Raw genomic sequence first — 19342 nt, forward strand, 5'->3', positions numbered from 1 at the left:
TTGACGATCTCTAGAAGCTCATCAAGAAATGCTACCCATTGGTAGCAGAAGTAAATGGGATGCTTAATGCGATGGCGCAGGGTGTACGTTGCGTCGGTAGGATTGGCCCTTGTACGTACTATCTACTAAGTATTTAACTGTATTACTAAATTGATGTGTACTTGCGTTGCGGAGAGATAATGCTATATATTATATTCCAGAAATCCCATTATGTTTATTCAAATATCTACACCATCGGTCCTCGAATATCTAATATGATTGTGTAGGACACCAGTATCGTTAACACTTGCCGTACCCCAAAGCCACAACCCTGATGACTCGCTGTTCTAGCATAGCTTATCAGCAACGAACGTGCCAGGTCTCACTCAAGATCGAGTCTATTGCATCATGTAGCAACAGGCGAAATTGATCGCAGAGCTTGCAAATGACTCAAGAATATATGTGCGCGCCACCGAAACATGGCAGAAAGCCGCAAGTTCCAGGGCTCCCACGATGGAAACATGCACAAGGTAGAACACCTGCTGCCTGGACTTGGCAGAAGTCGGTTTCAACCAGCGTACCCAGCGAGGCATGGCTGCCGGACGAGCAAAGAGAGCGACCGCGCCCACCATGGTGGCAGCAGCGATACCCCACTGGACATCAGAATCCCAGATACGCTTCGCAAAGAGCGAGCCGAAATCAGGGTGGCTCGACTGCAGGAAGAAAGAATCGTACATGACAGCGTGGGCGATGAGCAGCGGCGCAAGAACAATCCGACCAAATAGACGATGGTAGGCGTTGATGGTCGGCTGCGGAACGGATGTGATAACCGACACGACGGACGGTGATCCTGGTGATGGACTCATGTACAGGGCCGGTGACATGAGCACCTGCAAGGGGAGCTGGGAGAGGCTGACATGGGCTAGAGCTTTGGTAAAGTGGAGATAATCTGTTTATATCAACAATGGCTTAGCTTTCGTCTCCACGATGTGGGTGATTTAAGAATATGAGACACAGGATTGTTGTAGTTCGCGGGAGCTTAGATGAACACAAAGTGTAGATTCTGGCAAATCGGAGCCCAGACAAATGTAATCCTATGCCCCAAACTCGACCATCTCGGGTACTAGTAGTATCGGGAAATATCATAGAAAATATTGACCCACCTTCACCAGAATTCCAGATGCAAAGACTCAGCAGCCAGCCAAGCCAGATGAGACAGACGATGTATTGTCTTCGAGTCTCCATCCAGCCAGCAACTGGGGGCGTATCCAACCATGATTTCTCCAGGTTCTTTCGCCGCGAGCGCCTCTCGGTTGGCCTTTCGGTGCCAGGGGCTTCGCCAAAGGACTTCTTATATACTCGAATCAGAACAAGAGCAGCCAACACCGAGCACTGCGCGTAGAATCCACGTAAATCCAGAAGCTCCCGACGTTGCTGCTTCTCAGCGTCTGTGAGAGACGTGAAATGCCACGGCCAAGAAAACGACATTGTAATCACGGCTGCGGACAAGTAAACAACAAGGTTAAGAAATGAGGCGTCTAGCAACGTCAATGGCGGTTTAGAGATATTGAGCAACCTCTCAGACTCAGGAACCACACGTGGACTGAAGATTAAATAGACGGATGCCTGGCTTACACCGACGGCTTTACGGAAGTAGCGCATGCTAGGCCCTCGGGATCACATGATACTGAATGAGATCTACCAAGTTGTTTGCTGCTTCTAATCAGCGATTCTCATGAAGTAGCACTTGCGTGCTACACATTTGCGATTACATTTTCGGGAAACATAAGAGAAAAATTTTTGCAGGAGGGTTGATCGTGGACCAAAAGAATCTACATTTAGAACGCCATGAGCATTTCGTACCAGTCAGACGCTCTGACTATTTCTAAGTTTGACAAAACTGAATTCCACCCAAATTAGTGCGAGTGCCGTTGATATTATTCCCACTCACACCCAAGGTGCTTTGCATCAACAAGCAGGTGCTGGCCTACGCCGAGTTGGGAAAGTAGCCTACGGTGAAGTCTGCATGACTTCCTCGTGGCCGCCTGCGGCAGTCGTTGCGAAGTACCGAACATCCACGTCTTCGTCCTCCTGCAGCTTCTCCAAGCTGGGGAGGATTCTTTGCTGGATGAGGTCCTGACCCCGCGGGGATGGCGTGGCAGTTTTACCTACCTTCTCCAGGTCTGTGAGGGTTCCCTCTGTAGGGAGGCGACGCAGGGTATCGATCAGCACGGCATAAGACTTGGCCACATTGAAACGGATGTTAGGGATCTCATCCGAGACAAGTCGATCCAAGATGGGGAGAATCGAGTTCTCGATGATGTCCAGCGAAACAACGGGTGCGAGAGTCTATATAACGTTAGTAAGGCAACGTCTGTAGGGACGGTTAATCAACATACGGAAATGGCAAAGCACGTTGTCATTCTGTAAAGGTAGTTGGTGTGTTGACCCATCCCCATCACCTTGGGGATGATAGAGCCCTTAGCCCAGTCGACACCAAACACTTCCGTCAGCTTCCTCAAATTTTGAGTAGCAGCCTCGCGAATAGAGAAAACTGTATCACCGAGCCAGCCCATGCAAAGCTCGCTAAGCTGTTCGTCGAAGAACTTGACTCCCAATTGGCTTGCAAGCAGGGGAATGTATTCGATGATTGCGAGACGCACTCTCCATTGCTTGTCTTCGGCCAGCTGGACAATAGCCGGGAGAAGTGACTGTGAGAGGAGATCAATGCCGATAACTATAACAATTAGATTATGTATTCTTAATAATGAACGCGAGTGGTTCGTCTCACCTTTGTTAACCAATTCCAGCTTGGAGATGATATGAAGGCGGACATCGGGGAACTCGTCCTTGAGCATCTGCAAAAACATCGGGAGGAGGTGCGCAATAGTCCTGAACATGACTTGTAAGTAAGCTGGTTAAACGGCGTCTGCGAATCGATGGTACTGACTCCTCCTTTCCGAGTATCGGTGCAAGACCGCTGATCTGAGTACCAAGCGCGGCGCGCACATGCTGAGATGGATCAGAGACAAGATCTTCCACGCTAGTCATGATTTCGTTGAGTAATGTGTCTCGGTCAATCAGATTGCAGAAGCCTAACGCCGGTTAGCCATTGTAAGAGCCTAAAGTAAGCGAGAATCATACCTGGGATCTGTCCAGCAATGGCAGTACGGACTTCGGCTTCGGTGTCCTTCAGAAGCTTGACAAAAGAGGGAACCATATCACGAGTTACGACCTCTTCGTGCACAGCTTTAGCGATCTACCAACGAGGTCAGAAAGACACAACACACGGCGGAAGGAGCATCGTCAGGACAGAAGATACCTTCTCATATCTATCAGCAACCATGTACCTGACTCTCCAACTCTTATCCTCGAACAGGTTGCGCAAGGAGGTCAAAAGGACACCATGGCTGGGCTGCTGCTCCTTGGGGATCTCTTCCGCGATCGAGATGAGAACATCCACTGTAAGCAAGCGGACACTGTCCTGCTCGTCTGTTGCAAGGTGCTGAAACAGGGGTATCATCTCTTCGATAACGATTTGGGTATTCAATTCTTTGATAAACTTCGCCAAGTTGTTGCCCGACTGTCTCCTCACCATCGGTGTGTCATCATGTACGAGGCCTCCATAGTATTGCCGAAGGGTCTGCTGTGATGAGGGAGAAGCCTTCCTATAGGGAACACAGTACAGGCCGGTCGCGGAAACCTTCGAGGTGAACCAGTCGGCTTTCGACAGGCGTAGAACCATCGGGATGAAATTCTCTTCGATCTGCTTCTCGGACAACTGCTCGCCGATCTTATTGAGGGATTCCACAGCCTGAAACAATGTCAGCACAAAGGGAGAGTACCACAAAAGAACGGTTGCGGCTCTCTAACCTTCTCTCTGACCAGAGGCTCTTCAATAGCGGCCAAGTTCTCGAGCGGAGAGAGGAGTACATGCCCGTATTCCGGACCCCCGACATACTCTATGAAATTACCCAGCTCTTCACTCAGTGCAGTCAAAACCTCATCTTCATCCTCGACGGAATCTATGGCGCAAGAGTTAGGGGACACATTTTGACCAGAAAGCTATCCTTCTTGCGTTGACGGTACTAACCATCAAGGAAAGGGATAAGTTCTTCCCGGGTCCGCTCGGGCCCTAAGGCCAAAGCAATAGTAGACAGACGGTGGATGGCATTGAGGCGGAGGAGTACATCGTCATGCTGTGACATTCTCAGGATCAGGACTGCCGATGTTCGTGCGTCAGGGATAGGATGATCACGAGGGCAACTATACCTTCAACTCATCAATAAGGACGGCGATAGGGTAAAGCTCGTCGTTCTCTCCTTGGCCCTCCATTGCGAAAATGATGTATGAGTGTGAGGTTGAATGTTAGGGAAATACGCAGAGAGGCAAGGATGTGACCGGTCCAAGTCCTCGTTCAGGCTACGATCCGACCCGCTCGCACGCGAACACGACGAATATTTCCTAGGAAGAAAGGCAATCCGGCAAAAGGGGGCGGGGATATCGTGAAGAGGAAGGAGGATGCTAAGAACCTATACAGAGGTGAAAAGGTATCGAGTTAGCGGGGGGGAAGTGTGGTGGGAGGGAGAGGGAGATAGTAGAGGGTGAGTTGAGAACCCCGGAGCGAGGTTTCGTGGGGTTTGGGCCGCCGCAGGACACTTGAGCAACAACAGCAGCAGCAAGAACATCAGTATCATCATACCTCGACAATTGGACCGGGACCAAACAGGGAATATAGTCCAATCTCAGATAATCGTAAAAGATATAAGGCCCCCGTATATGATGCGACAGGGGTTAGAATGGAAGACTTGTGAGCGGTGATATCAAGCTAATCCGTGGAGGGGGGGGAATTGCGAAGGTGACGAGATGGGCTTGCTGGAGAGGTTGCTTTGGACTTGTTGGAGGCCGGACTGTGGCTGGTGAAGGGGAGAGCGCAAGCAGGCGGTGTACTGTCCCGTACGGAAGTCCGAGTCCGGTGAGGGTCGAACCTCCAAGCAAGAAAAAAAGGAGGGGTGATGGCCTTGTGGCGGTGCGGTTTCAGTGGCTTTGCCCGCCGCCCTCACAGAGGGTCAAGCCCCAACGGGGAACAAAAGACTTTATGACTCCGACTAGACTAACTGTAGAGTTACCCAAACGGTGGCATACTGTCCGATTGAAGCCCAGCGCTCTTGTTGCCCGTCCTCTTTCCCCCCCCGCTGATTACGTGCGGTTGACCTCGTGGTGGGACTTACACAGACTATCCTTCTCCTCAGGCAGTCTGTTGGTTTTCTTCTCCCTCTTAACTTTTCTTGTCGCCCTGTCTTAAACCTCCCCCGCTCATCACCATGCCTACCATCTCCGTTGACAAGGAGGCGCTTTTCAAGGCGCTCGGTCGGGAGTATGCGCAATTTGTTCCCTTATATTCCCTTACTTCATACTGACCAACTTTCCTAGTTATACCACCGAGGAGTTCGACGAGCTGTGCTTCGAATTCGGTACGTCCGACATTCTGAACCGGGATTGGCGGGGCAATGCGCTAACTGCTACTTTACCACAGGAATTGAACTCGATGAAGACGTAAATTCTCCTCCGACCGTTCTCGCCTCTTGAGAGTCACAATATTAACTCAAATCCAGACCACCAACTCGGACAGACCGATCGTGAACGGCAAGCAGGAACCCCCGCAGCTCAAGATCGAGATCCCCGCCAACCGGTACGCACCCGCGATAACTCTAATGATCCAAAATTCACATACTGAGAGATATCTAGATATGACCTGCTGTGCTTTGAGGGTATCGCCCTCATGCTCAACATCTTCCTGGGCCGTCAGCCTCTCCCCAACTACAAGCTGGTCGAGCCTGCCAATGGTGAACTCCAGACCATCATCGTCAAGGAGGACGTATGTCACGACCGGAAATCTGGCTTAACATGAGTGAAACTAATATGTGAGCGTAGACTATGAAGATCCGTCCCCTCGTCTCCGGTGCCATTCTCCGCAATATCAAGTTCGACCAAGCGCGTTACGAATCCTTCATCGCCCTGCAAGACAAGCTCCACCAGAACCTCGCCAGGCAAAGAACCCTTGTTTCCATCGGTACCCACGATCTGGACACCATCCAGGGCCCTTTCACATACGAGGCCCTTCCCCCGAAGGATATCAAGTTCGTCCCTCTCAACCAGACGAAAGAAATGAACGGCGAGGAGTTGATGGCTTTCTACGAGGTATGGCCCACAGGAATCTGATGAGACGAATAAGCTCGGTGCTTACTATGTAACAGAAAGACAAGCACCTGGGCAAGTACCTTCACATCATCCGCGACTCCCCCGTCTACCCCGTGATCTACGACTCCAAGAGAACCGTCTGCTCTCTCCCTCCTATCATCAACGGCGATCACTCCAAGATTACCCTGGACACCAAGAACGTCTTCATCGAGATCACTGCACTTGACAAGACGAAGGTTGAGATTGTTAACCGGATCATTGTGTCCATGTTCTCTCAATACACCTCCGAGCCTTTCACGTAAGCCCGCTTCCTCTCGGTTTTAATATTAAACCCCTGCTCACTGGACGAATAGGATTGAGCCTGTTAAGGTGATCTCCGATCACAATAACGAGACTAGAGTCGTCCCCGACATTGCGCCCCGTACGACTCAGGCCGAGGTCTCCTACCTCAACCAGTGCTGCGGCCTGGAGCTCTCCCCCGAAGAGATTTGCACTCTCCTGAAGAAGATGGCTTACGATGCGAAGCCCTCTACCGCTTCCAAGGATCTGATTGATGTGTTTATCCCTCCGACGAGAGCCGACGTTCTCCACCAAGCCGACATCATGGAGGATGTCGCCATCGCTTATGGCTTCAACAACCTTCCCCGGTCTTTCCCCAGCAAGTCCGGTACCATTGCTCAACCCCTCCCCATCAACAAGCTTACCGATATTGTGCGCATGGAGGCTGCCATGGCCGGCTGGTCTGAGGTGCTGCCCCTGATCCTTTGCTCGCACGACGAGAACTTCGCTTGGCTCAACCGCAAGGACGACGGAAACACCGCCGTCAAGCTGGCCAACCCCAAGACCACTGAGTTCCAGGTTGTCCGCACAAGCCTGCTGCCCGGTCTGCTCAAGACCATCCGTGAGAACAAGCATCACGCCGTGCCCATGAAGGTCTTCGAAGTCAGCGATGTCGCTTTCAAGGACCTGTCTCTGGAGCGTAAGAGTCGTAACGAGAGGCACTTCGCTGCTGCCTGGTACGGCAAGACGAGTGGTTTCGAGGTTGTCCACGGTCTCCTGGACCGTGTCATGGCCATGCTCAAGAGCGCTTTTATCACTGGCGAGGAGGGCCTTGAGAACTCCGCCATGGCTGACTCTCAGTACTGGATTGAGGAGCTTGACGGTAAGTCAGAAGCAAATAGACATCCCGAGATATACAGGTCACTAACTAGACGCCTTAGAACCCACCTACTTCCCCGGACACGCCGCCTCCGTCCACGTGCGCATAGCTGGCAAGGAGCACGTCATCGGTGCCTTCGGTATCCTGCACCCGACGGTGTTGGAGAACTACGAGTTGAAGTACCCCGTCAGCACTCTGGAGATCAACGTCGAAGCTTTCTTGTAAGCGACGGCGTGAGGTCAATGCAAAGTCATGCGTAGACGATAGATGCTACATAGAAAAATAGCTGATGCCATGATTGATTTATTTTATTGTTATTTCTTGATGTCATCGTCACCAGGAACGAGAATTGTCAGAAGCCAAAAGTAGTCTATCACAGTTTAGTGTGTTCAATAATACTCATAATAAATATTACAGCAGGTGTCAAAACTTTGCCATCACTCCATCGGCTCAGCTGCAGTAAATCTTAGCAGTACAGTAGGAGTACTATATCTTCCCTGGTCTGGTAATAGTACTAAATTCAAGCCCATTGAACCTCATACTAACTCTTCCTACTGTAGGACTACAGTAGTAACTTCTTATAGTAGTACTAGGCTCATGGGGCAACTTAAAACAAACAAGATGTACTTAGTTCAGCTAGTACTAACCGATAATATATATACATAAACCATAGTATGTAGGCAACCAACTACGTATACCAATAGCAAGACTACACAATCCTACGAAAGAACAGACACAAATTCAATACCAGCAGACCAAACAATCTCTTTTCCCCACGTGCCTAGGTACTAGTACTACTTTAATATTCCAGGTCCTACCCAGACCCAGCCTATGACGTAAGCCAATGAGAATAGGAAGAACAAACCAACTCATCAACCTTTCCATCTTCTCATTCCCATTTCCGCCTAGAGTCTCCACTAGAAAGAAAAAAATACAACCACAGAAGGGCGTCTCGCAACTATCCTTCCCCCATCATTCATGATAGGAAGAGAGAGAGAGAGCCGGGAGTTGAATAAACAGCTTAGAGGTCATCAAAGTAGTTGTTTATTTGGATGCGTCATAGGTAAGAGATATAGAGAAAGAGGTTTCGAGTTAGGTTAGGTTAGGTTAGGTTAATGGGCGGGACAGGGAGAGAGACTAGGTAATGAAGATGATATTCGAGAACAGGGAAGAAGAGAAGCAGGGCCTAATGGAGAAGAAAAAAAAAAAAACCAAATGAAATTTCTTTTGTTTGGGATATGATTTTTTTTTTCTTTACTCCTGGGCGTAAGCCTCGGCACCGGCACCCTCCTGGGCCTCGGTGGCCTGCTGCTCGGCCAGACGCTGCTGCTCAGCGGCCTGCTGAGCGGCAAGAGCCTTGGCGCCGTAGTCCTGGCTCATGGGCTGCAGGACGGGCTGCTCCTCCTTGGGCTCGATGATGGTGACGGCATCGGGGAGAGTCTTCTGGGGACCGGCCTTGCCCTCGGGGTCGGAACCGCGCATGATCTTGACCTTGATACCGAGGACACCCTGGCGGAGGAGAACGTGGCGGGTGGCGCTGTCGATGAATTCCTTGGCGGGCTGACCGGAGTGGATCATGAAACCGTCCTATTTGGAAGAATAATTGTTAGTTTTGCTGGTACTTTATGTCTTGCATATGATAGAGTGGTTCTTCGAATGGTAGGTGTATCTTCGGTTCGGTCCTTGCAGTTGCTTCGTTTTCGCAGATCGTAGTTGGTAATGTTGTCGTTGGATATGCGCAAATTCCACCACTGCTTCGGGACCGATCCGACCATTCGAGAAATGAAAATCAATCGCTGTTGATAGACGTACAGTGAACTTCATGGACTTGGCACGGGCAGCACGGAGCTTTCCGGAGACGACAACCTCGCAACCCTTGGCACCGCTCTCCATGATGAAACGGAGGACACCGTAGCAGGCACGGCGGACGGCCAAACCGTTGAGGAGCTTGTAGCGGAGGGACTCGCACTGAGCGACGGCGGAGAGACCGCGGTTCTGGACCTTGGCGGCATAGAGGGAAACGGAGTTCTCGGGGAACTTGAAGCGCTTCTGGATGAGGGAGGTGAGCTCGCGGATGCGGCGGCCCTGCTCACCGAGAACCTCCTGGGTGTGGGTGGCACGGATGACTGTAAAGAAAGAGAGCATCCGTTAGCAACTGGCACATATATTCCATCTTCTTTTGCATATAAAAAATCGTCTCAAATCCCCAGTAGTTTCCCGTTGTTGGTTCACAGATTCCAGGCCGTATTCCGATAATTGTTTTCCTTTTCCTCCTCCCGGATGAACCATTCATTCGTCCCATATCGGTTCTTCATGTCTCCAAATCCCGGCCTTTTCCAACACAACACATAGGGTCTGGAATCAAATGCAAAATGAAATATCGGGCGGACGTACTGATGTCGGTGACGGTGGGAGTGACACGGACTTCGACGCCGGAGTATCCCTCCTCAGCCAGCTCGCGCTGGAAGAACTCGTTCAGCTCGGCATAGAAGACACCGTCGGCGACGAACTTGCGGCGCTTCGAAATAGCTCCCTGGACAGCAGCCATGATTGCGTTTCTGTTTTATTGAATTGGCGAAGAAACGGCCGAGGGCGTAGGTTGGGGGTGTGTCGTGCGAGGGCGAAATGGGCGGCGGCGGTCAAGTCAGTTTTGAGAGAGCCGGCGTTAGTGGGCAGTTTTTGCCTTTAGGGCTTCTGCTGGCCCTTCTGGGCTAGGGCTCAACCTCGCTTGCTGTTCGGCGGGCACCTTCCCGCTTTGGGCCGCCAAGCCCCTTAGTCTACAATCCCGCTTTCTGCCTCAGATTTCAGGGTTTCAGGCATTAACTCTGATTGTTTTCTAGTTCTAGTTACAGTAGCTATGGACCTCAATCCAAGATCACAAACTGGAACTAACACTCAAAGCCCATATCCCGGTTCCAGCATCTGTATGCATTCTGCTGGTGCCCGCTCTTTTGTATTCATTGAATCATAATCTTCTCTCTGTTCCTCTGTCTGACTGTAAACTGTACTCTACTTCCCCGGAGATGCAACGTCCTAAGCATGCACTAGATCCACAAGCACACGTCGCAGAGATGATACGATATTTCTTGCTTGAACCAGGCATACCCAGATCGCTCACCATGATCCACTACCTTGTAACCACATCATAACAGCTTTCGTTGCGTGGGCTATTGCATCTCGACTTCCATCCGATTCAAGCTCTTAGGATCCTGCCCGTCCTCTTTGCTCTTAGGGAAGGCGAGATTCGAGATTCCCGCAGTTACTGCCGCCATTCCAGTGGAGGCTGCACTCAAAGTATCTTTCCCAGACGATCCAGCGCCGAGAGAATGATTAGCGGTTTCAATTCCGGTCAACACTGGTGATGGCTGAGTACTAGTCGCATCACGCCCAATGGGTGGCCTAGAACCAGAGGACCGCACGCCGTTCATCTCCGCATCGGTGCGACCAAACGACTCACTCCACCATCTGACCTCGTTGATACGGGGGAAGATCAGTCGCTCCTGTCCACGCTTGTGGTCGTCGATCTGAGGTTCGTACTGTGGATTGGTAAACTGCTCCCTCCGCGCCAGGAAGTAGTCCCACACGCTCCGAGTCCGTTCCTTCGCGTTCCAATCTGCGCGTTCTTTCTCACTGTTGAAAAGAAAGGTTCCAAATTGGCATGAGTAGAGGTGGTACAAAAGACGGCGCAGGAACCGCTCGTTGAATTCGAATCGGGTAGGATATTGGTATAGCAACTGATACGTTGCATCAAGGAACTGATGGAAGACTGGACTCGTCTCCTTCACCTTGGTAACCTCCTTTTCGGCGGCGGCGGTTCGGGGTATAGCATTGTTAGGCTTCTTCAGATTTTCTGCGTCGTAGCTTTGCATCTCCCCATCTGATTCACCAATTGCGTCGCGGCTGTTGTTATCTCTGTTAAAGAATCCTTTGGCGCTTAAGAACGCATTCTCAAGAGCTCTGCCTGCACCACCGCCTTCGCCAAACCCACGGTTGGAATCACCCCCAATTCGCTCGTTCTCGATTTGGAACCACTTCTCACTGTTCAGATGTCCTGATCTGTGTCGGAACATGTGACCGAAGGAAAGCCAATCTTTCTCCACCAGTACCATAAAGCCTTCCATCGTCCTATAGTAAGGATCAAGGCAGATCTGGCTCAGTGCACTCAACTGACTCGTACGATCCCATCCATCGGAACAGTGAATCAAGACGTGCGAATGCTGGAGACCAACCTGCCGAGCGATCAACCGAGCACCGTCTAGAATTCCGGAAATGTGCTTTAGCCATCCACTCCGTGTAAGTTGGTCTTTATTAGGACCCAATGGGGTTACATCTGAATCCTTGAGCGCATCAATCACCTTGCTTAATGAGTCTCTCATCACATGGATATTATCAATTCCAAGGTAAGCCTTGGTGGCAAATTTGTAGTTGTCCATGTTCTCCGATCCAAGTCCAACAGCTTGCATGGCGAAGGCATTGACCGTGGGACGAGCATCAACAATGAGATTGTGCTGCTGGGCACCATAAACTTGGGCTTTCCCCTCCGGATTCTCGCGGACAGGGCTCAACAACTCATCTTCCAAGTCATCAGGGACAGTCAGATCAGCCAGCATATGACTGCGTGAAGCGTTTCCTGGGGTCGAATTGGAGGAGTCCGAATCGAAGCCAGGCGGGGTGAAGCTTGCAAGAGGTCTCTCTGAGCGCGAGGTTGAAAAGATAGCCGCTAGCAACGCTTCGTCTTGAATGCTGCGATTTTGTCGCACACCGACAAGAGGCTGTGAGCTCCGTGTGATTGAGCAGTTGTTCACCGGATGAAGATATGTGAGAACCGGCACTCTCGCTCGGGACCGATACTTTCCAGCGTGATTAAGTGTATTGTCAGAAATGGCCGAGGGGACCGGTAGAAGAGCTGGATAAGTGGCAGAAAACTGGAAAGTCAGAGTCAACACAGCAATTCACACGGTAATTTGCGTGGAAATTTACCCCGTAGTCTGTATTCAGCTGAGAGATCCGCCATCCAGAACCAGCCTGATCGACGCCTTGTCTAGCCCATTCTTTGCTAGGATTGTACAGTTCCCAACCATTGAATTTCTGTTCAGGAGGGGGAGGGCGGTATGAGAAAGCGTACAGCTTATCAATGCGGCCCACTTTACAGGTCCAGCATTTGATGGTTTCGTAAACATCACGCGCCTTGCTCTCCGTGGTGAAATAGAAGCAGACAAAGGTGAAATCGCGGCACCGGAGACGAATGGAGGACGGCTGGCGGGATGCGGCGGGGGTGGGGCGGCAGGTGCACAAGGAGATTATGGGGTATGTGATCCAAAGCTCTTTAGGCCGACCAGAAGGGCCCGGAGCCTGAGACGCGTCGGTGGAGGAGGAAGGAGCAGGAGGAGGAGTGTGAGAGAAGATAATATGGTGAGGGGTGAGGTGGAGAGTGCCGACCACTTGCTCGCCTCGGCGCGCCAAGGTCACATCTTCAACCTGAAGCATCACAGAAGTCGTTAGTCGGGATATCTCATCGTAGTGCGCTTTACTGCTGGATTGAAGCACTCATATAACACTGACCTTAGCAACCCGTGTTCTCTCCATGCCTGGCCGGTTACTCGGTCTGCATCAGATTCATGACTGAACACACACCGATTGGGCACCACGGACTTGCAGCACGGTCGGCGACTACTGGAGCTGCAGACCCGTGAAACGAGAAAAAAAATAAACGAAAGAGGAGAGCGCAAGAAATCAGAACGGTTCACAATATGTAAATGGAGAGGAACGAGGCTTAGAAGTGAAAGATGACAGGCGACATTTTCAGCAGTAACAGCAGCACGGACACTCGGCCAAATGCGGAGCCCCTCGCTAGTCTAAACGGAAGTTGAACCATCCATCACTTCTCCAAAAAAAGCCTTAAAGCCAGACTCCAGTCTTCCAACTACGTCAGTCCCGCCCGGGGATCCTATGGTTTGGTCACTCCGGTTTCTCTTTATTCTGTAACCCCCATCACCATGTTTTCTGCCTCTGAATTCTGTTCTCTCCTGCACCCTGAAATCCCCGATTTCACTAGGAATTCTTACGTGGCACTCCATTCACTTCTACCCCCTGAAATCTCTGAGTCTAATGAATATTTCCCCTCATTAGGGCAGCTATTGCTTGTGAGGGGTTGCCATTTTGGGAAACTCATCTGATCTTCAGGGTCAAGTGCTGCCTCCCATAGCACCTCATCATCATCTTCTTCTACTCCTATCATGCTGCTGGCGGAACAATTGCTCTTCATCTGATCTATTGCAGTATTACTATTTGCCCTTGTTCTTTAATACCATTTCATACCACATCCAATCTGTTATTTTCATAGACATCCCTGTCACCTGACCAACAATATCTCATATAACATTTTTATTTTCGAACCAACTAAAAGAACATGCCAGAACTATACTGTCCTATACCGCCCAGGGACAAGGACATATACCGCTTTCGGCAGCAATTTGGAGCGAGTCTGGGATCTTTCTTTGTACTCGGTCCGCGTAATACTGCTGGCGAGTCAAATGAACTACAGTTACTCAAAACGTAGGTACAAGAAAACACATGACATCCTCCCCACATACATGGTTCCTCCCCTATAGGTACTAAACCGCAGTATGCCATGACCAGATCCATAGCATTCACCGGACTCGAGCAGACCAAACAGAAATGGGAATCCCACTGGCACTCTGCACTGACGGACAATGACCTTGCCTGGCTCAAGGACGTAGCGCACTGCCGAACCCTCCGCTTACCATTGAGCTTCTACTCCATCGGACCTGTATTCAGTCGGGGAACATCCTTCGAAGGGGATCCAGCAGAAGTGTACCACCAATGCTGGAGTACCGTGAAGCATCTCATCGAAAAATGTTGGTTCCACGGTATCGGCATCCTCATTGACTTCCAGGCCAGCGCCAGCGGTATAAACCTCTGTGCCAGTGCAAAAGATCGAACAATAGCCCGGGACTGCGTCGCTTTCCTTGCCCAAGAAATAACCTTTCACTCTATGTCCGGGGTAGTCGGACTTTCCGTATCCTCCGGATGCGAACCCGCCCCAGACATGTGCGAATGCTACGACGAGATCATCCAAATAGCCAATGCCATTGATGCGTCTTTGCCTGTATACATCAACGACAACCAGGCACAATGCAACAAACGGGTCTTCGAGGGTTGCGAGACCGACATTCCTCAATTCAGGAGCGACATCTCGAATGGTAAAGTCCAAATACCTAGTCAAATGACGCTACCCGAAACAGAAGTCCGAGAGAAAACCAACCAAGCCAGAGCCGAACGGTCACGATTCCAGGAGAAGGCTTTGTCGCAAGTCTCGGGGTCTTGGGGCTCGAATAAACGTCAAAGCTTCGTCCATGGCTGGAATTTGGGATACGATGATGCGTTGCGATTCTTTGGCGCTAGTGTTCAAGGTATCTTGGCACCGCGGAAAGGTGCGGACAAGATCTATGATACAGAGTTGTGGGTTCAGCAGCGCAAAAGGGATATAGACCCGGAGCAGCTGGAGGAGAATTCAGCGGCATGGGAGGATGGTCTTCGAAGAGGGATTAACGATTTCTACGACTTTATCGGAATTTAATTTTAAGAAGCAATTATCGGTCGATAATAGAAAGTAGTCTTCATATGTCTTTGATAAAGCGCAGTGAGTGATAGTGGAGATGTTACTACTATGCATCGACTCCTCAAGACCGCGGCGGAAATATATTTCGTGATCAAGACCAACGGTACTTCACCATCAGACATCAGGACTACTAGCAGCTACTATAAAATACACAAAATTGAAGTAGAGGGGCATAGTCTTCTCAATTACAAGTTATATCATACTGTACATACATCATCAATATAAAAATCTATTTATATAATCGAACACTGCTTCCCCGCCAGCCTAACTCAAATAGTATCATTCCAAACAGCCCCCAAGCGCCTCGCTCTATCCAACTCGAAAGCCAATGCGCAAGCAGTGTTATAGAACGTGTGGAACTCTTCCTTGGACGCAGCAGCATCCCGCGACACATTCTCGGAAGAAATATCAACGTTGGAATCAGCCGACGCAGAACCGTCTGTCATGTCCATGTTCAGGAACAAGTCCGTGGTACGGTACGGGTTGAACGGCCCGCTCTCGTAAAAAGCATAATTGAGCTGCTGGCCACGGAAATCGTACTTGTGAATACGAGTTCCCCGGATATCGCTGACGGGGAGGAAGATGTACTCTGCGGAGCTGTCGGCGGCGTCCCGGGGAGAGATGTCGCGGGGGAGAGTGACTTGTGTGAACGGAGGAAGAGGGAGTTCTCTGTCTGTTGTGGAGGTGCGGGAGAAGAGGCTCCGGAGGGATTCCTTGATGTTTGAGAGGGAGAAGGAGTCGCTGTCCTGGGACTGGGGAAGGAGCTCCCGGGTGAGTTTGCGGGTGAAGCGGAGGTCAAGTCCGTTCTCGGGGAGGAGGTAGTCGACGTTGCTTTCAGAGAGGATGAGTTTTGCGCTGCGCATGGAGAAGTCAGGGGTTGCATCTTCGGGTGTGCTGCTTGTTTTGGCAGTGACTTCTAGCTCGAGTTGGGGGAAGACGCTGGCATTAAGAGCTGACGGGACGAGTCGGAAGCGGTAGGCTTGTTGGTGCTCGTCCACTGGTTTAGGGGTGAGCGTGCGGAGAAATTGCGCTGCGCGAGGGATGTCGGTGGTGAAGGTCCTTGGGAGTGACATTCTGCCCAGCTGAGAAGCGTTGACCGAGCTCTCTTCGAAGAATGGCTTGCGCAGGAAGAGACATTTGCCGACTGCTGCCGTGATGGATTCATGGAAGTCGGCGCCAGTTTCAGAATGTGCCTGATGAGTGACGGATGATTTCTGTCGAAGTAGCTTGAAAAGCTCGTCGGATACCCGAGTTTGATGGTTATCGAACATTACCGTGTCTGAGGGCTTTACCTCGTCAGACTGCGTTGCTGGTGTGGCCCATCGGAACCACGCCTTTTGCCTCTCGAACCATGACGTGTTGTTCTCAGGATCAATGTCATGGACACTGGCTGGCTCAGTTGAGGGTAGGTATGTGCTGAACGGTACAGCAGGAGCAGTTCCACTGTAATAGGCAAGGTGCAGGGCCCTACGGGCATTATCTGCATCCTGTTTGTCTTCGGCAAGATAGTAGATTTGGCTTGGCGTATGTGGTGTATTTTGTTCGAATGCTACTCTATAGGTTTTGGTCACCCACGAGAGAAACTCTGGAGTGTAGATGCGGTTGTTGACTTTCGTCTTCGTTTCGTCAGGTGGCAATTCAATGCTTTCTTGTCGAACCCTGGCTATGGCATCGTGTACAATCTCACTGATTGATTCGCAGATACGTTGCATTCCTGTGATCCTCACAAGACCAAGCGAATGCGTAACATCAATCTTTGCGTCGTGCATGTTGGCCAATTCTTCGAAAGAGAAATGCTGCGAACTGAGGAGCAAAGACAGTATATGCGTCGGCAGCTGTATATCTAGTTGACCGACTTCATCAAGGACTCCGAGATGCCAGCAGTCACGGAGTATTCTTTCAGCCAGTAAAAATTTTCCCTTGAGACCTTGCGACGCTGCAACTCTATCGGCGACACCTTTTCGGGAAAGATAACTGCTTTCGAGAAACTCAGAGACTCCGGGCGTCCAGCATGTGGGCGTCGTCTCTGGTGTTCCGTCCCTGTCCAACTCATTCTCCTTCCATTCTATTATATAGTCCAATAACTGCCGGTAGGTAAATGACGCCTGGAATTCGTTTCGGAGCGCCGTCCAATCGGCAACGGGTAACTTGTGATGAGGTTCATAATCGAGACGGAAACTTTCGACACGAGTTTTGAGCAGCTCGCTATCAACAAATTGATCGTCATTGTCGATTTCCCTCAAAAAGAGAGGAAGGGCATTTTCGTCGGTGACCTCCTTCGGCTCATCCTTGGCTATGCGTAGTCGACGGCGTTGCCGGTCCTTGACCACTACGACCTCACCAGGATTTCCAAGCGAGCTCACAGAAATGGGTACTTTTTTACCCAGTCTCCGTTTGAGTCGGTGGTGCTGGAGACGGTTGTGGCCAGGGGTACGGCGCGAAGATACGTGTTGCGGCGGCGTCTCCTCGTGATTCGCATCAGTTTCGGTGGATTCGAACCGGATAGATACATTATGCCGGCGCAAGGAGGGAGGGAGTAAGCTTGCTCTGCATTCTGGGAGCAGCCGGCAGCCTAGAAGACTTGCTGCACTGTTGGAAGATCGAGACAGCATATGGACCACGAAACCAAATGCACCAGACCGGAGTTCAAGAAAAGCCCGGGATGGAAAGTTGAAGCTCAGATTGATGCAATCTGAACTACCCGCTAGTCCACAAGTGGATTAGCTCATAATGTGGACCCACCCCGAGCAGTTCCTCGATTATCGATATGGTTATCGGAGACTACGCTTACATGGGGCAGTTATCTACCCCAACATTCTGGTGCCATAAGTGAGAAAACAGACATATTGAAGAACAGAGGCACGAGTAAAAGTCATAGGGGTATTATCCAAGAGACTTCTTAACGCCACAAAGCACCATACTGAATCACTCCTTGTTCATGACCTCCCAACTTCGCAAATCCTCGCGCACATCGAACTCGGACAGTTCAAATTCCGAACTACGATTCTTCCAAGCCTTGCCTTTGGGATTGTCATACAGTTGCTGTTCTATGCTTCCGCTTTTCCGTGTATGATCAGCGGCTGGGGCAAAGTCTGTTCCTTTCACATCGTTGCGATAATGATTGCTTGAAGAACTCCTTGGTCGCCTCTCAAAATTCGAAGGAGACAATCGATTGTCTGATGAAGCTTGCCTTACGCTTGAGCGCCCATGTGGTGACAGTCGATCTGCCTGATTCTCGACTGATTTCTCTGCACGGGCATCATGCCCATCTGCCCAGCTAATGCTACCGAAGAACAGTTCTTCGATCAGCTTGTCGGCCGGTAAATCGTCCGCCCGCGAATTCCAAGACGCGGCCAGTGTGCGGCGGTACATGTCTTGCATATCTGTCACTTCGCGGCTCTGGGTGTTTATCGAGGGAAGCCGGCCCAGATCGTCGTGTTCGCCCTGTTCCGAGGACACAACCCCAGCGATTCCGCCAAAGACCATGGCTGATTTGAGAGGCGGCCTGAATGTCATCAGCAACATGCTCCTCGAAAGTATTGCAGCGCATCCCAGTATAGTATACGACATACGTAATGTAGTTCCGATCCCCTTCGACCTGGCGTGTAGCTATACCAACTTTAAGTGTACTGTTGATCTTGCTATCCTGCATCAAGTATCTCCGGACGATGCCCTCGTCATCGTCACTCTTATCCACATATTCGGAAAGATTGAGTCTGATCCTCCCTAGCAGATTCTTCTCACTGTTCCCCCCTGACTCAAACTCTTGAATGACTTCGAAGTACAATTCGCATTCGTGTAGAGTCTGGTTGCGGTCAATGGTGAGCCTGACCTGCAGGACCTTCTCATAGTTCCAAGATGCCCGATGATCTATGATGATCGCCTTATCTGTGTGGCCGTGGTGTTCAGGCGCACTAGATGACGGTAGGCGCCATTTGACGAAAGCGGTACCGCTCACGAGGGGGACATTATTGAGGTCAATGATCTACAACCACCATAGCAGTTAGTTGGTAGGTCATTTGCAATGTGATCAATGTTCCTTACTCTGAGTATTAACTCAAACCGAGGCTGCACCTGGAATTGGCATCTTCAATACTTCCATGGATCGAACATGATCGACTTACTCTCCGGTTCTTGGGGACTAGAGTTGCATCATTAGCGCAATTGCCAGAAGACATGTCATCCTATTGGGTGACCCGATTTGTTTGATGAGATATAGAATGGGTAACATACCGAAGGCCTGCATGATTGGCAAGCCCGGAGCGAAGTAAACAGACCTGTATCACCTGTCTTTCATCTATTCGAGTGACCGGGTAGCTTCACGACATCCTGAGAGGCGCTGCCGGTCGAGGCCCTCCCCG

At 50.6% G+C, this 19342-nt stretch overlaps 8 protein-coding genes across 8 annotated transcripts; 3 read left to right on the forward strand and 5 right to left on the reverse strand.

Annotated features, from left to right (window-relative positions):
- Window positions 1–197: 197 nt before the first annotated feature.
- Window positions 198–1575, reverse strand: BO87DRAFT_373527 (ferric reductase-like transmembrane domain-containing protein). Its single transcript, XM_025622572.1, has 2 exons — window positions 1143–1575; window positions 198–928 (listed from the first exon to the last, which is right to left on the reverse strand). The coding sequence occupies exons 1-2, from the start codon at window positions 1222–1224 to the stop codon at window positions 378–380; spliced, it is 633 nt and encodes a 210-aa protein (XP_025483352.1). The 5' UTR covers window positions 1225–1575; the 3' UTR covers window positions 198–377.
- Window positions 1576–1989: 414 nt separating this feature from the next.
- On the reverse strand, window positions 1990–4314 carry BO87DRAFT_422737 (protein phosphatase 2A structural subunit TPD3; the record flags this gene model as incomplete). Its single annotated transcript, XM_025627131.1, has 9 exons — window positions 1990–2328; window positions 2379–2716; window positions 2771–2871; window positions 2930–3074; window positions 3124–3238; window positions 3302–3793; window positions 3853–4004; window positions 4073–4178; window positions 4252–4314. The coding sequence occupies 9 exons, from the start codon at window positions 4312–4314 to the stop codon at window positions 1990–1992; spliced, it is 1851 nt and encodes a 616-aa protein (XP_025483353.1).
- A 699-nt stretch (window positions 4315–5013) lies between these two features.
- BO87DRAFT_187884 (uncharacterized protein) lies at window positions 5014–5397 on the forward strand. Its single transcript, XM_025618464.1, has one exon. The coding sequence runs from the start codon at window positions 5078–5080 to the stop codon at window positions 5282–5284; it is 207 nt and encodes a 68-aa protein (XP_025483354.1). The 5' UTR covers window positions 5014–5077; the 3' UTR covers window positions 5285–5397.
- Window positions 5097–7700, forward strand: BO87DRAFT_351990 (phenylalanine--tRNA ligase subunit beta). Its single transcript, XM_025621166.1, has 9 exons — window positions 5097–5356; window positions 5413–5453; window positions 5516–5535; window positions 5595–5671; window positions 5728–5857; window positions 5914–6180; window positions 6237–6478; window positions 6534–7342; window positions 7401–7700. The coding sequence occupies exons 1-9, from the start codon at window positions 5304–5306 to the stop codon at window positions 7562–7564; spliced, it is 1803 nt and encodes a 600-aa protein (XP_025483355.1). The 5' UTR covers window positions 5097–5303; the 3' UTR covers window positions 7565–7700.
- An 856-nt stretch (window positions 7701–8556) lies between these two features.
- Window positions 8557–9863, reverse strand: BO87DRAFT_373531 (40S ribosomal protein uS3). Its single transcript, XM_025622573.1, has 2 exons — window positions 9152–9863; window positions 8557–8926 (listed from the first exon to the last, which is right to left on the reverse strand). The coding sequence occupies exons 1-2, from the start codon at window positions 9482–9484 to the stop codon at window positions 8594–8596; spliced, it is 666 nt and encodes a 221-aa protein (XP_025483356.1). The 5' UTR covers window positions 9485–9863; the 3' UTR covers window positions 8557–8593.
- Window positions 9864–10155: 292 nt separating this feature from the next.
- Window positions 10156–13180, reverse strand: BO87DRAFT_327688 (phosphatidylinositol-3-phosphatase YMR1). Its single transcript, XM_025620189.1, has 3 exons — window positions 12902–13180; window positions 12320–12817; window positions 10156–12264 (listed from the first exon to the last, which is right to left on the reverse strand). Exons 1-3 carry the CDS (start codon window positions 12923–12925, stop codon window positions 10507–10509), a joined length of 2280 nt encoding a protein of 759 aa, XP_025483357.1. The 5' UTR covers window positions 12926–13180; the 3' UTR covers window positions 10156–10506.
- A 68-nt stretch (window positions 13181–13248) lies between these two features.
- On the forward strand, window positions 13249–15116 carry BO87DRAFT_351998 (uncharacterized protein). The gene is made up of 2 exons (XM_025621167.1): window positions 13249–13894; window positions 13979–15116. The coding sequence occupies exons 1-2, from the start codon at window positions 13749–13751 to the stop codon at window positions 14937–14939; spliced, it is 1107 nt and encodes a 368-aa protein (XP_025483358.1). The 5' UTR covers window positions 13249–13748; the 3' UTR covers window positions 14940–15116.
- Window positions 15117–15250: 134 nt separating this feature from the next.
- On the reverse strand, window positions 15251–19227 carry BO87DRAFT_383581 (uncharacterized protein; the record flags this gene model as incomplete). Its single annotated transcript, XM_025624659.1, has 6 exons — window positions 15251–17678; window positions 17773–17798; window positions 17952–18486; window positions 18554–18966; window positions 19106–19122; window positions 19215–19227. The coding sequence occupies 6 exons, from the start codon at window positions 19225–19227 to the stop codon at window positions 15251–15253; spliced, it is 3432 nt and encodes a 1143-aa protein (XP_025483359.1).
- Window positions 19228–19342: the final 115 nt, after the last annotated feature.

Source organism: Aspergillus neoniger (genome assembly GCF_003184625.1).
Source record: "Aspergillus neoniger CBS 115656 unplaced genomic scaffold BO87scaffold_5, whole genome shotgun sequence".
NCBI lineage: Eukaryota > Fungi > Ascomycota > Eurotiomycetes > Eurotiales > Aspergillaceae > Aspergillus > Aspergillus neoniger.